This window comes from Schistocerca americana, chromosome X, assembly GCF_021461395.2.
Source record: "Schistocerca americana isolate TAMUIC-IGC-003095 chromosome X, iqSchAmer2.1, whole genome shotgun sequence".
NCBI classification, from domain to species: domain Eukaryota; kingdom Metazoa; phylum Arthropoda; class Insecta; order Orthoptera; family Acrididae; genus Schistocerca; species Schistocerca americana.
The window spans coordinates 263,287,560-263,309,950 of record NC_060130.1 but is presented as its reverse complement, the minus strand read 5'-3'; the positions used below and the strand labels follow the sequence as shown (position 1 = coordinate 263,309,950).

General features: G+C 45.7%; 1 protein-coding gene across 2 annotated transcripts in view; it reads left to right on the top strand.

Annotated features, from left to right (window-relative positions):
- Window positions 1–22,391, top strand: part of LOC124556078 (retinol dehydrogenase 13-like) — a 205,148-nt gene that overhangs the window by 123,749 nt on the left and 59,008 nt on the right. For both annotated transcript variants that reach the window (XM_047130104.1, XM_047130105.1), the window contains exon 4: window positions 2,987–3,145. In XM_047130104.1, coding sequence (XP_046986060.1) covers window positions 2,987–3,145 — 159 coding nt within the window. The remainder of the gene's footprint in view (window positions 1–2,986; window positions 3,146–22,391) is intronic.

Below are 22,391 nucleotides of genomic sequence, written 5' to 3'. Positions count from 1 at the left end.
CACTAGAGCGCGCCCCGCTAAGCACAACAGTGCAGACACAGCGCTCGTCCGTCTCCGCACTACGAGATGGCGCTGCCATAGAGACGGACCAAGTTCTGCTTCCGCCGATCCGAGTATTAATATATAACGCAGCCAATGAGATTGCTGTTAACGTAGAACCTTTTCTCCTCATTGATCACACTTGCGTAGTGATACATGGACACACGAGGTATTATAACGAGCGTACAGACCTCCGATTACTCAGTCTGTCTTTGTTTGCACCAGTCTGTACCAGTCTACATTTGTCTGTACCAGTCTATAGTCAAGTTTCAGTCTGCGCCTAATAAGATTACCATATTCCTGTACATAGCCATGAAGATAAATGTATAGACACTTTTGTCAAGTATCAGAGATATATGTGAGAATAAGATTAACGTACCAATACCACAGGAACTTAAGATTGTCAATTGTAAATAGCATCCAGAACCATGTTAAGTAATTTTTATGCTTGTTATTATTTTAATAAATGTGTGTGAAAATTAATCAAGTTCTGTTTAAAGTTGGTCACCGTCAATCTGCTACTCTAAGCGTGCAAGTGGCATTTCTACCGTCTGACCTAATGGCAGAAGATAAACACGCCACGATAAGACCATGAGACATATTGCTGACACTCGCCCACTTCGTTAGAACGATAAGTCAAATAATTTGATGGTGTGTGTACTGTATGTCTTACAGTATGCACACCACACCAGCAAAGGGCGGCAGACGAAATAAGAAATCTCTTCAGTAGGCCTATAACAATTCCCAAATCCGTGTTACATAGACAGTTCAAGCGAGTGATTAGAGTTAACGCTTCTATAGCGTCTGTAGAACCGGGCAGCGACCATCCGAGCGCGGCTCTTATGTTCTCTTCATACAGGGGCCGCTGCTGTCGCGTTGTCGTCCTGGAGACGAGTCGGACAGCGTGCTATTGGCTAACGTCTTCTCACAGCCATCTCTCCTCTCTCGATCCCGACTGGCGTGCCGGCTCCTGACTTTACGCCGTAACAGATGCCGTGTTCCAAGACGACAGCACCCCCTTCCACACTGCTCGCATCGTTTAGGACTGTTTTTGTGAACACGAGAATGAATTGTCGCATCTGCCCTGGCCACCGTAGTCACCAGATCTGAATTTTTTTGAGTCTTTGTGGTCTACTTGAGAGAGGAAGGATCGTTATCGCTATCCACCTCGATCATCGTTAAGTGAACTTGCCATTATTTTCCAGGAAGAATGGTAAAAGATTCCCATGAAAACCACTCAGAACCTGTATTTAATTATTCCGAGAGGACTGGAAGACGTTCTTACAGCCAACGGTTTCCTTCATCGTACACTACTGGCCATTAAAATTTCAACACCAAGAAGAAATGCAGATGATAAACGGGTATTCATTGGACAAATATGTTATACTAGAACTGACATGTGATTACATTTTCACGCAATTTGGGTGCATAGATCCTGCGAAGTCAGTACCCAGAACAACCACCTCTGGCCGTAATAACGGCATTGAGTCAAACAGAGCTTTGGTTGGTTCAAATGGCTCTGAGCACTATGGGACTTAACATATATGGTCATCAGTCCCCTAGAACTTAGAACTACTTAAACCTAACTAACCTAAGGACATCACACAACACCCAGTCATCACAAAACAGGGCTTAGATGGTGTGTACAGGTACAGCTGCCCATGCAGTTTCAACACGGTACCACAGTTCATCAAGAGTAGTGAGTGGCGTATTGTGACGAGCCAGCTGCTCGGCCACCATTGACCAGACGTTTTCAATTGGTGAGAGATCTGGAGAATGTGCAGGCTAGGGCAGCAGTCGAACATTTTCTGTATCCAGAAAGGCCCGTACAGGACCTGCAACATGCGGTCGTGCATTATACTGCTGAAATGTAGGGTTTCGCAGGGATCGAATGACGGGTAGAGCCACGGGTCGTAACACATCTGAAATGTAACGTCCACTGTTCAAAGTGCCGTCAGTGCCAGCAAGAGGTGACCGAGACGTGTAACCAATGGCGGCACCCCATACCATCACGCCGGGTGATACGCCAGTATGGCGATGACGAATACACGCTTCCAATGTGCGTTCACCGCGATGTCGCCAAACACGGATGCGACCATCATGATGTTGTAAACAGAACCTGGATTCATCCGAAAAAATGACGTTTCGCCATTCGTGCACCCAGGTTCGTAGTTGAGTACACCATCGCAGTCGCTCCTCTCTGTGATGCAGCGTCAAGGGTAACCGCAGCCAAGGTCTCCGAGCTGATAGTCCATGCTGCTGCAAACGTCGTCGAACTGTTTGTGCAGATGGTTGTTGTCTTGCAAACGTCCCCATCTGGTGACTCGGGGATCGAGACGTGGCTGCACGATCCGTTACAGCCATGCGGATAAGATGCCTGTCATCTCGACTGCTAGTGATACGAGGCCGTTGGGATCCAGCACGGCGTTCCGTATTACCCTCCTGAACCCACCGATTCCATATTCTGCTAACAGTCAATGGATCTCGACCAACGCGAGCAGTAATGTCGCGATACGATAAACCGCAATCGCGATAGGTTACAATTCGACCTTTGTCAAAGTCGGAAACGTGATGGTACGCATTTCCCCTCCTTACACGAGGCATCACAACAACGTTTCACCAGGCAACGCCGGTCAACTGCTGTTTGTGTATGAGAAATCGGTCGGAAACTTTCCTCATGTCAGCACGTTGTAGGTGTCGCCACCGGCGCCTACCTTGTGTGAATGCTCTGATAAGCTAATCATTTGCATATCACAGCATCTTCTTCCTGTCGGTTAAATATCGCGTCTATAGAACGTCATCTTCGTGGTGTGGCAATTTTAATGGCCAGTAGTGTATTAGGCATATAAATGTGTTGCGTTTTTGTTGCCTCCATATTTTTGTCCACACCCTGTATTTTCCTTTAATCGTAATCGCCAATCCAGCTTACACTCGGTCTGTATTGCAGGCATCATGGCGTGCCCGCACGCCGTGACGGAGGACGGCTTCGAGATGCAGCTGGGTGTCAACCATCTCGGCCACTTCCTCCTCACGTGCCTCCTGCTGCCCAGGCTTCGCGCTTCTGCTCCTGCCCGCATCGTCAACGTCTCCTCGCTGGCGCATTTAGGTTGGTGGCATTTTACACTGCACAGTGAAGTGTGTCTTTCTGTCTGTCACTGTCCCGCAGTGAGAGTGGTGGGGGACAGGGAAGTGGGACGGGAGAGTGAAAGTAGAGGGTATTGCACATGCTGTTGCCGTCGACCTCTGACCGTGGACTGATTACTTGAAGCTCTTCACGCTAATGACGTCCAAGTGTATGTAAATGTCAGCCCAAGAAAATCACGTCTGCCACGGTATGCACAAATTGAGATCTCTGTTTTTTGCCGAAGTGGGTAGAAAATTTAGATCTCAAACTGAAACGTTACGAATCTCCGCTGGTACTCGTATTGTATAGATCAGGGTCCCCAACAAAATTTTCTCGAGGACCCCCTCATCGAGGATGATTGGTACCTTGTCATATCACAGTATCAAGTACCTAAAAAAGCCAAATTAAGAGTCTTCTTATACGTTTTCTATGTTTGGTACTTAGAAAAACATTGACATATTCATTATGGAAATAAAATTGAGCTTAAAACTTTTTCAATTTAGCCATCATTGTTATTGTTAAATTTTGTATTATTGGTCAGAATCTTTGCCTTCAAATCAAACTCCTTAAAAAAAATAAAAATAGGGTATGAGCTGAAAATGACAGGAAAGAATTAAAACTAATTGTATTGGTCTTTCAAGTGTACTACACTTGAGATTGCATGAAGTAGACACGTGTGAAAAATAAGAAAATACTAATTTCATACAAGGTATTATTTATTTGAAAAAATACAGTTACAACAGAGTACTCCATCAGTATACAGTTAGTTTTAATTTTCAGTTCTTAATGAGATGAGTTCGATCTGACCTTTGAGTTCATTATTCCTGAAACATTAGGTTCCAAACTTGAAACTTTCACTCTGAAATCCGACTGCATGTCGAGCCGGTTCCTATATTTGTTTTTATGAACGCTTTACAAACACTACTGTTTTAATACAGAATATTGAATATGTAAACAACACGTTCTGTGAAAGAACTGGAAATAAATTAACAATGGCCGATTGTCGTCTGATATGCGAGTTTCTGTGTAAAGCGACTGTCAGTTGTCAGCTGCAAAGAGGCAGCGCGCGCAGTCTAACGGCATACAGCAGAGCTATTTGCCTCTATCTAATTCTAGTTTTGCGCTAGAGTGTGCTAGTGTCAGTTGGCTCTAGGAAGACGCTAGACGCAGAAGTTAGCGTTTGCTAAAGCTCTGCCCATGCAGGAAGCGGCCAAAACAAAAAATCTGCATACGAAATATATTTAATATATTTTTTATTCTAATTGCATCTTGCGGACCCCTCTGGCATGGCTCGCGGACCCCTAGGGGTCCGCTGACCATCTGTTGGGAACCGCTGGTATAGATAGTTGATCAGTGAACATTTTCATAAAGCATTTGCATTTATATGCCTCTGACAGCACCTCGTTACCTTAAGAAAATGAAAACGATATCGGCATAGGATGAGAATGTAAACTGAGGCGAATAGACTAAGACTGCTTCCAGAAAATTTCTCTTTCACTTATACGCATTACAAAAGTATCGGGCCTGGTGGCCTAACAGTACAGCATGTGCCTGGAAAACGAGAGGTCGAAGGGCCGAATTCCGACCAGAACATGGATATTTCACGCTACGTTTTGTTCAGTCTTCACCTTCCCACGATGAAAAGAGTTACTAGGAACGGCATGTGGTATGGATCCTGTTTCCCCTTTACCTGGTTGGGTAACTGGGGTAAATCAGGGACACGCAAGTGGCCGAAGAGACGTCCAATTGGAAGTCTCGCATTTGGCCACTGAGCCACACCAAATTTTTATTATCATTATTACACTAAAAAAGTAAAGCAATAATTAGTCTAGTTACTAGTCATGTATTATTACTACTATTACAATGCAGTTCAATTCAGAACAAATACACGTAAATACAATATTGAGGTGCCTGTGTTCGTGGGATGTACGACGCAATGTTCTTCCGGACATGCATGCATATCCGAAGGAACAGGCACAGCAGCAACTACAGCTGTTATAAAATACAGGAAATGTGTTTGCAGTTGCTAATACAGGCAACCTTGACTGCAGAATGGAATGACGACATTGAAAATTTGTGCCGGACCGGAACTCGAACCCGTATTTGCCACTTGTCGTGAGCGGTTGCATTCACCATTTCGGCTATTCGTGCACGCTTCACGGTCGAAATCACACTTCCATATGTCGTCATCCATGTCTCATTAGCCTGTGTTCGTACATTTAACCGTAATTCTCGGACAAGAGAGACAGTTAATCGAAAGTCGCTACCCTGGTATCAGCGGATAAGTACGACATTGCAGTGCCTGTGTTTGTAAATAGTAGGCTGAATTCACTTGCCGTAGAACAAGTGCATAGAGCATGTGTAGACCAACGACGGACTTGCTGCCAGATAAAATAAAAAAAAATGGCTCTGAGCACTATGGGACTTAACATCTGAGGTCATCAGTCCCCTAGAAATTAGAACTACTTAAACCTAACTAACCTAAGGACATCACACACATCCATGCCCGAAGAAGGATTCGAACCTGCGACCGTAGCGGTCGCGCGGTTCCAGACTGAAGCGCCTAGAACCGCTCGGCCACACCGGCCAGCGCTGCCAGATTAAGCCTGCAGGTCTAGAGAAAGATAATTTCACTTTTGCACTGAATGTAGAGGACAGGCTAAACTCAGAATCTCCAGCAACTACTGCTGCCACCGTCTACATTCGCACTGCATGAGTGTGGTAAGAATGGGCCGTCACTGCCACCACTGTTTCAGTAAGGAAGCGATGTCATTCATCGCCCTACAGGAACCAACAGCACAGTTTCAACGCCTTGCAACCAGCTAGTTGCTTTCAAGATGCACTTCGGCGATCTTACTAGTGTTTGTACATACTTTCCCATGTTCTTTCTTCAACCATTAACGACTCTTGCAGTCATTGGTCATATCTGCAATTTATTCTCATAATTACGCTTTACTCGTGCTCACCCATCTATGTCAAGATTTGTGTTTACGACTATAATTCTTTGTCCGCTTATTAAACGATCATTCAGTTACATCAGTAGGTAACTGACATGTTAATGCTCTACGATAATAAATCTGATAACCGTTTTGACCACCTATTTCTGTTATAGACAGATGAACTCCCCTTATTAATATCTCTATGTGCACGGTTTGGCAGCCATATTTTCATGCTTGATTCGGCCACTTCTATTAGAAAAATGGTTCAAATGGCTCTGAGCACTATGGGACTTAACATCTGAGGTCATAAGTCCCCTAGAATTTAGAGCTACTTAAACCTAACTAACATAAGGACATCACACACACCCATGCCCTAGGCAGGATTCGAACCTGAGTAGCGGTCACGCGGTTCCAGACTGAAGCGCCTAGAACCGCTCGGCCACACCGGCCGGCTCATTATTAATCCTCTGTCTGAAACACAACACCTCAATTGCAGCGATTGTCACTGGAGTTTGTTAAGCATTTGCATAACGTCCTGCGTTGACTAAACAAACCAGTGACAAAACGTGCTGATCTTCGTAATATCTTATCCATCTCTTCTGTTAATCCTACACTGAAGCGCCGAAGAAACTTGTATAGGCACGCGTACTCAAACACAGAAATATGTAAACAGGCAGAATACGGCGCTGCGCACGTCAACCCCTATATAAGACAGTAAGTGTCTGGCGCAGTTGTTAGATCGGTTACTGCTGCTACAATGGCACATTATCAAAATTTATGTGAGTTTGAACGTGGTGTTGTATTCGGCGCAAGAGCGATGGGACACAGGATCTCCGAGGTAGCGATGAAGTGGGAATTTTCCCGTACGATCATTTCACGAGTGTACCGTGAATATCAATCCGGTAAAACCTCAAATCTCCGACATCGCTGCGGCCAGAGAAAGATCCTGCCAGGACGGGACCAACGACGACTGAAGCGAATCGATCAACGTGACAGAAATGCAACCCTTCCGCAGATTGCTGCAGATTTCACCGCTGGGCCATCAACAGGAGTCAGCGTGCGAAACAGTCAACGAAGCATCATCAACATGGGCCTTCGGAGCCAAAGGCCCACTCGTGCACCCTTGATGACTGCATGACAAAGCTTCACGCCTCGCCTGGGCCCGTCAACACTGACATTGGACTGTTGACGACTGGAAACATGTTGCGTGGTCGGACGAGTCTCGTTTCAAATTGTACCAAACGAATGGACTTATACGGGTATGGAGACAACCTCATGAATCCCAGGACCCTTCATGTCAGCAGAGGACTGTTCAAGCTGGTGGAGACTCTGTAATGGTGTGGGGCGTCTACAGTTGGGAGTGGTATGGGACCCCTGATACGTCTATTTACGACTCTGACAGGTGACACGTACGTAAGCATCCTGTTGACCACCTGCATCCTATCATGTCCATTGTGCATTCCATTGGACTTGGGCAATTCCAGCAGGACAATGCGACACATCACACGTCTAGAATCGCTACAGAGTAACTCCAGGAACACTGTTCCGAGTTTAAACACTTCCGCTGGCCAGCAAACTCTCCAGACATGAAGATTATTTAGCATATCTGGGATGCCTTGCAACGGGCTGTTCAGTAGAGATCTCCACCCCTCGTACTCTTCGAATTTATGGAAGTTCTGCACAATTCATGGTGTCAGTTCCCTCCAGCACTGCTTCAGACACTAGTCAAGTCCACGCCACGTTCTCGCGGGGGCCTTACACGATATTAGGCAGGTGTACCAGTCTCTTTGGATCTTCAGTATATTTAGTAAAGGTTCAAGACAGGTGAAAAATGCTCAAGAATCGGTAGCACAAATATTTTATAAGCAACTGCTTACGTGGATGAATTACATTTTTCTTAAGTTATTCCAATGAGTCTCAGCGTGACGTCTGCCCTTCCTGCTATCACTGTTACGTGGGCATTCAACTTTTGATAGCTCCATACTGGTTCTCCTAGGTATTTTATGGTTGTCACAACTTTCAGCGAGTTTTCATCAACAGCGTAATTGATCAGAAATGCATCTCTTCACCTAGTTTGGGTTATATCAAACTCTCTCAAAGCGAGCCTTTCAGTTATACAGGATTTTTCCGTGATGATGATTCGAAATTTCATGGATGACGGAGACAGTGAAATGTATCAGTGTGAAATAAGAAACCACGGTCCAGAAAGGAGTCATTCTGAGAAGGTTCTGGCAGTGGAGTACGAGACCTTATTAATTAAATTTATTTATCAGTGTTGTAGCTAATACTGAAGGGTCGTCAAACCGTACCAAAATATGGACGTACATCGTGAAACATATATACAGAAAAGTGTAAATGCACTGCACATGACGTGACGAATGTACGTGGTTTCGACATGATAAAAGTCCCAGCTCGTTTTGTACATCTTGTTAGTAAACATCTGTGTCACACTTTCGCTGAAATGTAGACAGAAAGAGGAGCCTTGTATAGTGGACAGCTCATCCTCCCGATCTGACTCCACTTGGTTTCTTCTTGTGGAGTCATGTCTAACGTCTTGTGTACGAGACGCTTGTCGAGACTGCGGAGGATCTCCTGGCAAGATGCCCTTAAGGCAATAGACCACATATAACGCAAGAAAACCAACCGATTTGCTCCACTTGCCTAAGCCGGAGAAAGAGTGTAATAGTCAAACTTTGATCCTGTGCTGTCGAACAGTTAGAGTGATACGACCCTTCTGTTTTGTATACTAATGGTCACCTGCCCAACGGCTATCCATAACACTTGACGCTATAGAACCCGAGGTATGAACCTCAGAAAAATCTCGTTTTTATGCGCGGCATTTTGCAACATACACTGAGGTGACAAAAGGCATAAGATACCTCCTATCATCATGTAGGGCCTCCTTTTGCACGGCGTAGTGTAGCAGCTCGAAGTGACATGGACTCAACAAGTCGTTGGAAGTCCCCTGCAGAAATATTGAGCAAAACTGCCTCTATAGAAATAATTGCAAAGTGAAACTTCCTGGCAGATTAAAATTGTGTGGAGGACCGAGCCTCGGTGTTCGGACCTTTGCCATTCGCGGGTAATTACTCTACCGATTGAGCTACCCGAGTACAACTCACCACTCCTCCTCGAAGCTTTACTTCCACAAAAGGTAAAGGTCCCGACTTCAAGTCTCGGAATGACACACAGTTTTAATCTCTCAGGAAGTTTCATATTAGCACATACTCGGTTGCAGAGTGAAAATTCATTCCTGAAGCAACACCCCAGGCTGCGGCGAAGCCATATCTCGGCGATATCCTTTCTTCCAGGAGTGCTACTCTTGCAGGGTTCGCAGCTTCTGTGAAGTTTTGGCGGTAGGAGATGAGGTACTGGCGGAAGTAAAGCTGTGAGGACGGGTCCTGAGTCATGCTTGGGTAGCTCAGTGGGTAGAGCGTTTTCCCGCGAAAGGCAAAGGTCCCGAATTCGAGTCTCGGTCCGGCACACAGTTTCAAGCTGGCAGGAAATTCCATGTTTGTCTGGGAACGTGAAGTCCATGAATGGCTGCAAATGGTCTCCAATCAATGATCGGTTCAGCTGTACCAGAGGACCTAGTCCGTTCCATATAAACACAGGTCACATCATTCTGGGCCACCACCTACTTGCACAGTGCCTTGTTGACAATTTGGGTCCATGTCTTCGTGGGGTATGCGCCACACTCGAATCCTACCGTTAGGTCCTATCAACTGAAATCGGGACTTATCTGACAAGGCCATGGTTTTTCCAGTCGTCTAGGGTCCAACCGATACGGTCACTAGTGCAGGAGAGGCGCTGCAGGTGATGTCGTGCTGCTATCCAAGGCTCTCGCATCGGTCGTCTGCTGCCGTAGCTCATTAACGCCACATTTCGCCGCACTGTCCTAAAAGAAACGTTCCTCGTACGTCCCACATTGATTTGCGCGGTTACTTCGGGCAGTGTTTCATGTCTGTTAGCTCTGACAACTCTACGCAAACGCCACTGCTATCGGTCATTAAGTGAAGGCTATCGGCCACTGAGTTGTCCGTTGTGAGAGATAATGCCTGAAATTCGGTATTCTCAGCACACCCTTGACATTGTGAACCACGGCAAAATGAATTCCCTAACGATTTCCGAAACTGAATGTCTCATGCATTTGGTTCCAACTACCATTACAAGTTCGAAGTCTGTTGATTCCCGTCGTCCGGCCATAATCACGTCGGAAAGCTTTTCACATAAATGACCTGAGTAAAAATGAGAGCTCCGCCATTGAACTGGCTTTTTATAACTGGTGTACGCGATACTACCGCCATCTATGTATGTACATTTCGCTGTCCCATGAGTTTTGACACCTCTGTGTTCCAGATAGCGAATGCTGTCGCATGCTTACCGATTTAAAATGAAAATGCCATTATTGCTGAAGGCAATTTACTCCATCTCAGCTGTAAATGTCTTTAAAGCGAATGTAGCACGTTCGAAAACGTAGTACTTACGTGAACGTATGTAGAGACATGGAATGCAATAAAGGCTGGATCAAGATGAGGGAATGAAAAGTAAGATCGTAAGAAACCTAGTTTATCCATACACTTAATGTGTTGTTCAGGAATCGGAAACAAAAATCTCATTTTTCGTATGCAAATCCTTGACAACAGACTACATCCCTTTACATGGTCATCCGTATAGAATCGACAAAGAAAATGATATATTAGCGTTAACGCCTGCATTATAGTTTGATGAGTGGAACAACGAGATAAAAACCAGAAACCTCGGATGACGGGGTAAAATTTTGGATATTGATTCCCACGTGTTCTAACGAAGTTGTGAACTCGAACAAAGCCCTAACGTGTCCCGCGTTAAACAAGACCGCAATGTACACTACTGACCATTAAAATTTGTACACCAAGAAGAAATGCAGATGATAAACGGGTATTCATTGGACAAATATATTATACTAGAACTGACATGTGATTACATTTTCACGCAATTTGGGTGCATAGATCCTGAGAAATCAGTACCCAGAACAACCGCCTCTGGCCGTAATAACGGCCTTGATACGCCTGGGCATTGAGTCAAACAGAGCTTGGATGGCGTGTACAGGTACAGCTGCCCATGCAGCCTCAACACGATACCACAGTTCATCAAGAGTAGTGACTGGCGTATTGTGACGAGCCAGTTGCTCCGCCACCATTGACCAGACGTTTTCAATTGGTGAGAGATCTGGAGAACGTGCTGGACAGGGCAGCAGTCGAATATTTTCTGTACCCAGAAAGGCCCGTACAGGACCTTCAACATGCGGACGTGCATTATCCTGCTGAAATGTAGGGTTTCGCAGGGATTGAATGAAGGGTAGAGCCACGGGTCGTAACCTCCTCTGTTCAAAGTGCCGCCAATGCGAACAAGAGGTGACCGAGACGTGTAACCAATGGCACCCCATATCATCACGCCAGGTGATACGCAAGTATGACGACGACGAATACACGCGTCCAATGTGCGTTCACCGCGATGTCGCCAGACACTGATGCGACCATCATGATGCTGTAAACAGAACCTGGATTCATAAAAAAAATGACGTCCTGTCATTCGTGCACCCAGGTTCGTCGGTGAGTACACCATCGCAGGCGCTCCTATCTGTGAGGCAGCGTCAAGGGTAACCGCAGCCATGGTCTCCGAGCTGATAGTCCATGCTGCTGCAAACGTCGTCGAACTGTTCGTGCAGATGGTTGTTGTCTTGCAAACGTCCCCATCTGTTGACTCAGGGATCGAGACGTGGCTGCACGATCCGTTACAGCCATGCCGATAAGATGCCTGTCATCTCGACTGCTAGTGATACGAGGCCGTTGGGATCCAGCACTGCGTTCCGTATTACCCTCCTGAACCCACCGATTCCATATTCTGCTAACAGTCAATGGATCTCGACCAACGCGAGCAGCAATGTCGCGATACGATAAACCGCAATCGCGATAGGCTACAATCCGACCTTTATCAAAGTCTGAAACGTGATGGTACGCATTTCTCCTCCTTACACGAAGCATCACAACAACGTTTCACCAGGCAATGCCGGTCAACTGCTGTTTGTGTATGAGAAATCGGTTGGAAACTTTGCTCATGTCAGCACGTCGTAGGTGTCGCCACAGGCGCCAATCTTGTAAATAGTTCTGAAAAGCTGATCATTTGCATATCATAGCATGTTCTTCCTGTCGGTTAAATTTCGCGTCTGTAGCACGTCATCTTCGTGGTGTAGCAATTTTAATTACCAGTAGTGTATCTCGCGGTTAGAAATCAATAGTTCCACTATCTCAATTGACATGTAACGCACAATCACATACGTGAAGCAGAGGCAAACAGCCAGCAACCATCTTACTGTAAGGCGGAAAGAAGTCGTTCAATGTGCCCATGTCATTGTCACAAAGCAAATAGTCTATGCTAAATAGATGAGCATGTTGTCCCAGCAGCAAATGACCTTCGCTAACCAATTCTGCCTCCGAAACTTTTCTGTTGGCTGGGTGACATCAAAGTTTAGACCATTTGCTATGACATACCTTACAATTTTCGCCCAGTGTTTGGATAAAAATATGGAGCACCGCAAGAAATGTATACTTGAACATAAATACGGATGCTAGCCAAGTCTACAGGTAGCCCTGTTGTGTTTGACCATGAACGGCACCTGTGCAAAGATCTCAGTATGTTGCAAGAATTTGTCATTGTCAGAACCAATGAACCCGAAGTGTTTGTAGCTGCAAGAGGCACCGCATCGAAGATTTGTTACGCATACAGGGAAAGCGGAGAACATTATCCGCCAAATCACAACGGAGACGAAAGTGTGAACTATGGGAGTGTGACGGATGGACATCGAAAAGGATTGTGACGAAGCATATGAGAACGACAGCTGCAAAAGCCACTGCAGTATTGAATTTTGTAGTTGCTAACCCTGTCAACACGATAGGAGCTTCATATTCAGGGAATTTCAGGGCGAGCTGGAATTTCAAAACCACTCATCAGCGATGCAAATGCGCTTAACAGGAAAACATGCTGCCGAAGACATCAAGCCTAGACTAAAGAGCAATGGAAGAATGTTATTTGGTCGGATGAGCTATGTTTCACACTGTTTCCAACATCTGGCCGCGTTAACGTTCCAAGGGTGTAACCATGTTTCAGTTGATGATTCGGTGATGATTTGGTCAGTCATATCGTGGTATTGCATGGGCTCCATCGTTATTCTGCAAGAATGCATTACCCCCAAGGGTTATGACACTTTTCTGGCTGATCATGTCCATCCCATGGTAAAGTGTTTGTTCCCCAGTGGTGATACTCTGTTGCATGGCATCAGATCCCCGTTTACTCAGCTCATATAGACCAGGATTGGTTTTGTGAACACAAGGATGAATTGTCACATCTCCTCTGACCACTACAGTATTATTGAGCCTTTTTGGTCTACTTTGGTTAGAAGTGTGAATGATGGCTACCCACCTTCCTCACCGCTAGCTGAACGTGCCACCATTTTGCAGAAAGAATGGTAGAAGATGCTCTTCGAAACTACACTCCTGGAAATGGAAAAAAGAACACATTGACACCGGTGTGTCAGACCCACCATACTTGCTCCGGACACTGCGAGAGGGCTGTACAAGCAATGATCACACGCACGGCACAGCGGACACACCAGGAACCGCGGTGTTGGCCGTCGAATGGCGCTAGCTGCGCAGCATTTGTGCACCGCCGCCGTCAGTGTCAGCCAGTTTGCCGTGGCATACGGAGCTCCATCGCAGTCTTTAACACTGGTAGCATGCCGCGACAGCGTGGACGTGAACCGTATGTGCAGTTGACGGACTTTGAGCGAGGGCGTATAGTGGGCATGCGGGAGGCCGGGTGGACGTACCGCCGAATTGCTCAACACGTGGGGCGTGAGGTCTCCACAGTACATCGATGTTGTCGCCAGTGGTCGGCGGAAGGTGCACGTGCCCGTCGACCTGGGACCGGACCGCAGCGATGCACGGATGCACGCCAAGACCGTAGGATCCTACGCAGTGCCGTAGGGGACCGCACCGCCACTTCCCAGCAAATTAGGGACACTGTTGCTCCTGGGGTATCGGCGAGGACCATTCGCAACCGTCTCCATGAAGCTGGGCTACGGTCCCGCACACCGTTAGGCCGTCTTCCGCTCACGCCCCAACATCGTGCAGCCCGCCTCCAGTGGTGTCGCGACAGGCGTGAATGGAGGGACGAATGGAGACGTGTCGTCTTCAGCGATGAGAGTCGCTTCTGCCTTGGTGCCAATGATGGTCGTATGCGTGTTTGGCGCCGTGCAGGTGAGCGCCACAATCAGGACTGCATACGACCGAGGCACACAGGGCCAACACCCGGCATCATGGTGTGGGGAGCGATCTCCTACACTGGCCGTACACCACTGGTGATCGTCGAGGGGACACCGAATAGTGCACGGTACATCCAAACCGTCATCGAACCCATCGTTCTACCATTCCTAGACCGGCAAGGGAACTTGCTGTTCCAACAGGACAATGCACGTCCGCATGTATCCCGTGCCACCCAACGTGCTCTAGAAGGTGTAAGTCAACTACCCTGGCCAGCAAGATCTCCGGATCTGTCCCCCATTGAGCATGTTTGGGACTGGATGAAGCGTCGTCTCACGCGGTCTGCACGTCCAGCACGAACGCTGGTCCAACTGAGGCGCCAGGTGGAAATGGCATGGCAAGCCGTTCCACAGGACTACATCCAGCATCTCTACGATCGTCTCCATGGGAGAATAGCAGCCTGCATTGCTGCGAAAGGTGGATATACACTGTACTAGTGCCGACATTGTGCATGCTCTGTTGCCTGTGTCTATGTGCCTGTGGTTCTGTCAGTGTGATCATGTGATGTATCTGACCCCAGGAATGTGTCAATAAAGTTTCCCCTTCCTGGGACAATGAATTCACGGTGTTCTTATTTCAATATCCAGGAGTGTGTACAGGACATGTACACTCATTCTCATCATGCTGATACATGGTGAAACAACGCTCTGGTGGGCAGTTTCCTGGTTTAAATCACCTCGGGGTATGACCATGCGGTGCATTTGACCCGCGGTCGTCGCACGGTGGCGCTGGCAGCAGTCCACATAGGCAGAGGTGTGTTGGTACATGTCAGAGTACGGTGCAGTGAGTAAGTGTGCAGAAGGTTTCAGACGTGCTAATGGTGACTATGTGTTGAAAATGTCTCAAAGAACACATACTGATGACGTTATGAGGGGTAGAATACTAGGGCGAGTGGAGGCTGGTCAAAAACAGCAGGTCGTAGCACGGGCCCTCCGTGTGCCACAAAGTGTGATCTCAAGATTATGGCAACGATTCCAGCAGACAGGAAACATGTCCAGGCGCTACAGTACGGGACGTCTACAGAGTACAACACCACAAGAAGACCGATAACTCACCATCAGTGCCCGCTGACGGCCGCGGAGTACTGCAAGTAGCCTTGCTCGGGACCTTACCGCAGCCACTCGAATAGTTCTCCAGACATCCAGACACACAGTCTACAGACGACTGAACAGACATGGTATCTTCGCCCGGAGACCTGCAAGGTGCATTCCACCGATCCATGGTCGCAGGAGAGCCCGTAAAGCATGGTGTCAAGAACACAGTACATGGTCATTGGAACAGTGGTCGCAGGTTATGTTCACGGACCAGTCAAGATATAGTCTGAATAGTGATTCTCGCCGGGTTTTCATCTAGCGTGAACCAGGAACCACATACCAACACCTTAATGTCCTTGAAAGGGACCTGTATGGAGGTCGTGGTTTGATGGTGTGGGGTGGGATTATGATTGGTGCACGTACAGCCCTGCATGTCTTTCACAGAGGAACTGTGTAACAGGTCGGGTGTATGGGGACGTCATTTTGTACCAGTATGTCCGCCATTTCAGGGGTGCAGTGGGTCCCACCTTCCTCCTGATGGATGATAATACACGGCCCCACCGAGCTGCCATCGTGGAGGAGTACCTTGAAACAGAAGATATCAGGCGAATGGAGTGGCCTGCCTGTTCGCCAGACCAAAACCCCATCGAGCACGTCTGGGATGCTCTCGGTCGACGTATCTCTGCACGTCTTCAAATCCCTACGACATTTCAGGAGCTCCGACAGGCACTGGTGCAAGAATAGGAGGTTATACCCCAGCAGCTGCTCGACCACCTGATTCAGAGTATGCCAACACGTTGTGCGGCCTGTGTACGTGTGCATGGTCGTTATATCCCATATTGATGTCGGGGTACATGCGCAGGAAACAGTGGCGTTTTGTAGCACATGTGTTTCGGGACGGTCTTCTCAACTTACCACCAACACCGTGGACTTACAGATCTGTGTCGTGTGTGTTCCCTGTGTGCCAACGCTATTAGCGCCAGTTTTGTGTAGTGCCACATTGTGCGGCACCACATTCTGCAGTTATCCTTAATGAGCATGAGTGTATTTATCCGTCCGTATACGTCCGGAAGCTGTTTTGAATGCCAGTGTGTTTCCTACACCGTATTCTACATCTACATCTACATGGCTACTCTGCAATTCGCACGTAAGTGCCTGGCAGAGGTTTCTTCGAACCACCTTCAAACTACTTCTCTACTGTTCCACTCTCTAACAGCCCGTGGAAGAAATGAACGCTTAAATCTTTCAGTACGAGCTCTGAGTCCTGTTATTTTGTTATGATGACACTTCTCCATACTTAGGTTGGCGACAGTACAATACTTTCACATTCAGAGGAGACAGTTGGTGAATGAAATTTCGTGAAAAGGTCTTGCCGCAACGAGAAACGCCTATGTTTTAATGTTTATCATACCAAGTTGCATATCATTACTGTAACACTGTCTCCCGTATTTTGTGATAATACAAGACGAGCTGCCTTTATTTGAACTTTTTCGATGTCCTCCGTCAGTTCCATCTGGTAAGGATCACGTGCAACACAGCAGTACTCTAGCAGAGGACGAACAAGCGTAGTGTAGGCAGTCTTTGGTAAACCTGTTTCATCGTCTCCGTTAAAACTTAGTGTTTGGTGTGCCTTCTCAACAACAGTATCTAAGCGGTCGTTCCAAATGAATTTTTCGTAATTGTAATTCCCAGGTATTTAGTCGAATTGACAGCCATTAAATTTTTATGATTTATTGTGTAATCTAAATGTAACTGAATTCTTTTTGTACACATGTGTCTGACCTCACACTGTTCCTTATTGAGAGCATTGCCACTATTCGCACCATTAATGTCTAAGTCATTTTGCAACTGGTTTAGATCTTCTGATAACTTTACTAGACGGTAAATGGCAGTGTCCTCTGCAAACAATCTAAGAGGGCTGCTTAGGTTATATATTAAACCGTTTATGTTTATTAGGAAGAGCAGAGGGACTGTAACACTTCCTTGGGGAACCCCAGACATCAATTTTGTTTTACTCGATGATTTACTGTGTATTGTGACCTTTCTGAGAAGAAATCTCGGATCCAGTCGCACAACTGAAGCGACACTCCATAGGCATACAATTTGATTAGAAGTCTTTTGTGAGAAACGGTATCAAAACACTTCTGGAAGTCTAGAAATAGAGAGTCAATTCGAGATTCCCTGTTGATAGCACTCATTACTTCGTGAGAATAAAGAGATAGCTGAGTTTCACAAAAACAATATTTTCTAAATCCGTGCTGACTATGACAATAGACTGTTACCTTCGAGGTGATTCATAATGTTCGAATACAGTATATGTTCCAAAATTATATTACAGATCGACGTTAGTGATAGGGATCTATAATTCCGCGTATTATTCCTATTCCCTTTCTTGAGTATTGGTGCAACCTGTGCAGCTTTCCACTCTTTGGTACGAATCTTTCTTCAAGCGAGCGGACATATATGATTGCTGTGTGTGGGGGTTATTGTATAAACATGATTCAATCCTCTTCACTACACCGAAAATATCTGCTTCTAAGTTGCTCATGTTGGCAGTTGTTCTCGATAGAATTTTGGAATATTTACTTCGTCTCCTTTGGTGAAGATATTTCGGAAAACTGTGTTTAATAACTCCGCTTTAGTGGCGCTGTCATTGGTTATATTGCCATTGGAATTGCGCAGTGAAGGTACTGACTGCGTCTTGTAGGTAGTGTACTTTACATACTACAAGAATATCTTTGGAATTTCTGTCAGATTTCGAGACAGAGATTCGTTGTGGAAGTTATTAAAAGCATCTCACACTGGGGTCCGTGCTAAGTTTAGAGCTTCAGTAAAACATCGTCAGTATTGGAGACTGTGTTCCTTTACATTTGGAGTGCTTCTTTTGGTGCTTCTGCAACAGTGTTCCGACCTATTTTGTGTAACATGGGGTATCAGCACCATCTTTTATTACTCTATTTGGTATAAATCTCTCAATTGCCTCAGATACTGTTTCTCTGAATTCGAGCCACAAAATGAATTTTACAAGAGTGTGGTCGAGAGTCCTTTTTACATTTACGTGTTATAATTTTGAGGTGCTGCAGGAAATCGAAGATGTACTTCCGTTTCTCAAACGACCAATGTAGAGGCAGCATAGCGCTCCGCCATGGGCCGTATGTGGGACGTGTTACGTAAGACCCGCGGGCAAACGAGATTATCTGGCTGCCCAGGTGACGGCACTGCAGCAAGAAATTACTTCCTTCTTGTCTTCCGGATTACTATGTGCCCTCTTAAGCCTTGCATCTGCATCACGAAAAAAAAAAAAAAAACTGGACGTTCACAAATTTAGATTCTTGCTCGGTTCTATTTGTTGCTTCTCCATCAACCTGAGACAAGAATGCATTGACCATGTTCTTCAAATGGAAGCAAGTTATCCTGTTTTGTATGACAGCCAATTAATTAAATTTAGATGGCTATGTGTAAGCGAGTCAACATTCTCCAGGATAACTATCGTAAAAGTCGAGATAGCTGCGCGACAGGATTCTAATCTTAGACACCAACTGCACTGTCAATTTCTCTCCGGTTTATTAGATATTTGAATCGTAGTTCAATATATATATATATATATATATATATATATATATATATATATATATATATATATATATTATAATGTGTGTGTCTAATTATGGACGATTATAAGTATGAAACAAAGAAATGGAGACGACGAAATTCGATCCTGGCACATAGCCCACCACTCCAAAATAGAACAAAGGGGCTAATCGGGCATAACGTTACAATAACGTCATATGCCCTCAAATCATAATACGTCATGGATAGATTTGAAATTTAGCCCACGATATTGACATACAGTCTGGTAATATCAAATTTTACACCATATTTTCTCCTTCGAGTGACGAAAATGTCTCCAACCACCATAATTAGACGTTTACTTTTTTAAAAAAAATACACTATCTTAAAATTTGATAACTAGATTCTGTTTTTCATACAACCAACTTCAGTTCAGTCATGGTAAAGCACTATGTCAACACGTAGAATACAGATGAACCGCGACATCTGTATAACTTGCTATATGCTCATACAAAACTTGCTATATGCTCATACAAGAGACAACTTTGATAAAATGCAGGCTATACAAATAAGATAAAAGGCTGATCGTAAACTATGCTTAATAAAATAGCAGTCAAGAATAAAATATTTAGACTTCATCGTTACAAATGTCAACTTATGAAAACCGATCACATTACATGTAGGTATCCTATGCTGGTCAAACTTGACGGTTTAGGATCAGCCTTTTATCATGTTTGTATAGCCAGCATTTTATCAAAGTTGCCTCTTGGATGAACTTGTACCAAGTTACACAAATGTTACAGTGCATCTTTATTCCATATGCTGACTCACTACTTTATCATGAATGATCTGAATGATCTTAAGATGGTTGTATAAAAACCTGAAACTATTAAATGTTAAGATAATATATTATTTGAGATCCAGACAATTATAAAAAGATGTACAAGTTTTAAAAATATTTTTAAACCATCTACAAGATCGTTTTTGTCCACTGTTGGCAACATCAGGTATTACTAATAACTCGAATTGGCCACCTCTGGGTCACGCATCACAGCTGTAGAGTGCATTAGTGAGCTGGGAGCCGGCCGCGGTGGCCGTGCGGTTCTAGGCGCTGCAGTCCGGAACAGCGGGACTGCTACGGTCGCAGGTTCGAATCCTGCCTCGGGCATGGATGTGTGTGATGTCCTTAGGTTAGTTAGGTTTAAGTAGTTCTAAGTTCTAGGGGACTGATGACCTAAGATGTTAAGTCCCATAGTGCTCAGAGCCATTTGAACCATTTTTGAGCTGGGATGCGGGTATGGTATTACAGTGGTAAATAAGAGAAATATTCGAAGCCTGCTACTTGAATTCTGCAGAATCAACGTAAAATTATTTCACGCGGCAAAATCTTCATAATGCCAAGCTGATACAATTCTAACTGCCAGCTCCATTAAAGACGATCGTTAAGTAAATCGTCGTGGCATGGACTTAACAAGTCGTTGGAAGTCCGCTGGAGAAATACTGAGCCATGATGCCTCTATAGCCGTCCACAATTGCGCACGTGTTGCTGTTGCATGATTTTGTGCACGAACTGGTCTCTCAATTTTGCCCATAAATGTTCGATAGCATTCGTGTCGGGCGATCTGGGCGGCTAAATCATTCGCTAGAATTGTCTAGAATGTAATTCAGACCAGTCGCAAACAAATCTGGCCCGGTGACAGGACGATTGTCGTCCATAAAAATTCCATGAATGGCTGCGTATTGTCTCCAAGCAACCGGACATAACCATTACCAGTCAATTATCGGTTCAGTTGGACCAGAGGATGCAGTCCGTTCCGCGTAAACACAGCCAACACCATTATACAGGCACCACCAGCTTGCACAGTGCCCTGTTGACAACTTATGTCCATACGATATTGAAGTGCTTGTTTTATTCTGATTACGATACAAAGTTCACTTGGACTTGCATGCATGTCCAGAGGAATAGGCCCTGCGGCGACCACTGCCGTTACAAAACACATCAAATGAATTCGCAATTACGAATAAGGACTACCATCAGCTGTAGAATGGAATGGCAATGAAAATGTGTGCCGGACCGGGACTCAAAGCCGTATTTCCCTCTTGTCATGAGCGGTCGCCTTACCATTTGGCTATCCATGCACGACTCACGACCGGACCCAGACCCCTATGTCGTCAACCATGTGTCTATTATCTGAACTCGTACATCCGTTACGTATATTCCCGTGAAGGTCAGACGTTGTACTGGATAGTCGCTTGCCCGGTGTTGGCAGATAAATAAGATATTGCAGTTCTGTGTTCTTCTGATTACGATACAAAGCTCCTTTGGACATGCATGCCCTTCGTGGGGTCTGTTCCAAACTCGAACCCTACCATCAGCTCTTACCAACTGAAATGAGGACTCATCTGATCAGACCACGGTTTTCCAGTTGTCTAGAGTACAACCTATAAAGTCACGAGTCCAAGAGAGGCGCTTCAAGCGTTCTCGTGCTGTCAGCAAAGGCACTCGCGACGGCCGTCTGCTGCCATAGCCCATTAACACCAAATTTCGCCACACTGTCCTAAAGAATACGTTCGCCGTACGTCCCACATTGATTTCTGTGGTTTTTCGGGCAGTTTTGCAAGTCTGTTAGCACTGACAACGCAAACGCCACTGATCTAGGTTGTTAAGTGAAGGCCCTCGGCGTGAGAGGTAATACCTGAATTTCTGTATTCTCGGCAAACTCTTAACACTGCGGACCTAGGAAATTGAATTCTCTAGCGATTTCCGAATTGTAATGCCCTATGCGTCTAGCTCTAACTAACATTCCGCGTTCAAAGTCTGTTAATTCCCGCCGTGTGTGCATAATCACATCGGAAACCTTTTCATATGAATCACCTGAGCACAGGTCTGCTCCTGGCAGCTGAGTGGCTAGCACGACGGAATCTCATACCTAACGACCCGGGTTCGATTCCCGGCTTCGTTGGAGATTTTCTCCGCTCAGGGTCTGGGTGTTGTGTTGTCCTTATGATCATAACTTCATCCCCATCGACACACTAGTCGCCGAAGTGGCGTCAACTCGAAAGACTTGCACCAGGCGAACGGTCTACCCGACGGGAGGCCCTAGCCACACGGCATTTCCATTTACCTGAGTACAAATCACAACTCCGCCAATGCACTGCCCTTTTACACCTTGTATACGCGATACTACTGCCATCTGTGTATGTGCATATCTCTGTCCCATGTCTTTTGTCACCCCAGTGTATTTCAAAACTCTCTTCTGATTCTGAGTGCAGTGGAAAGACACTGGGCCCACATTCGCGATGGCGGTAGTTCTGATCCCAGTCC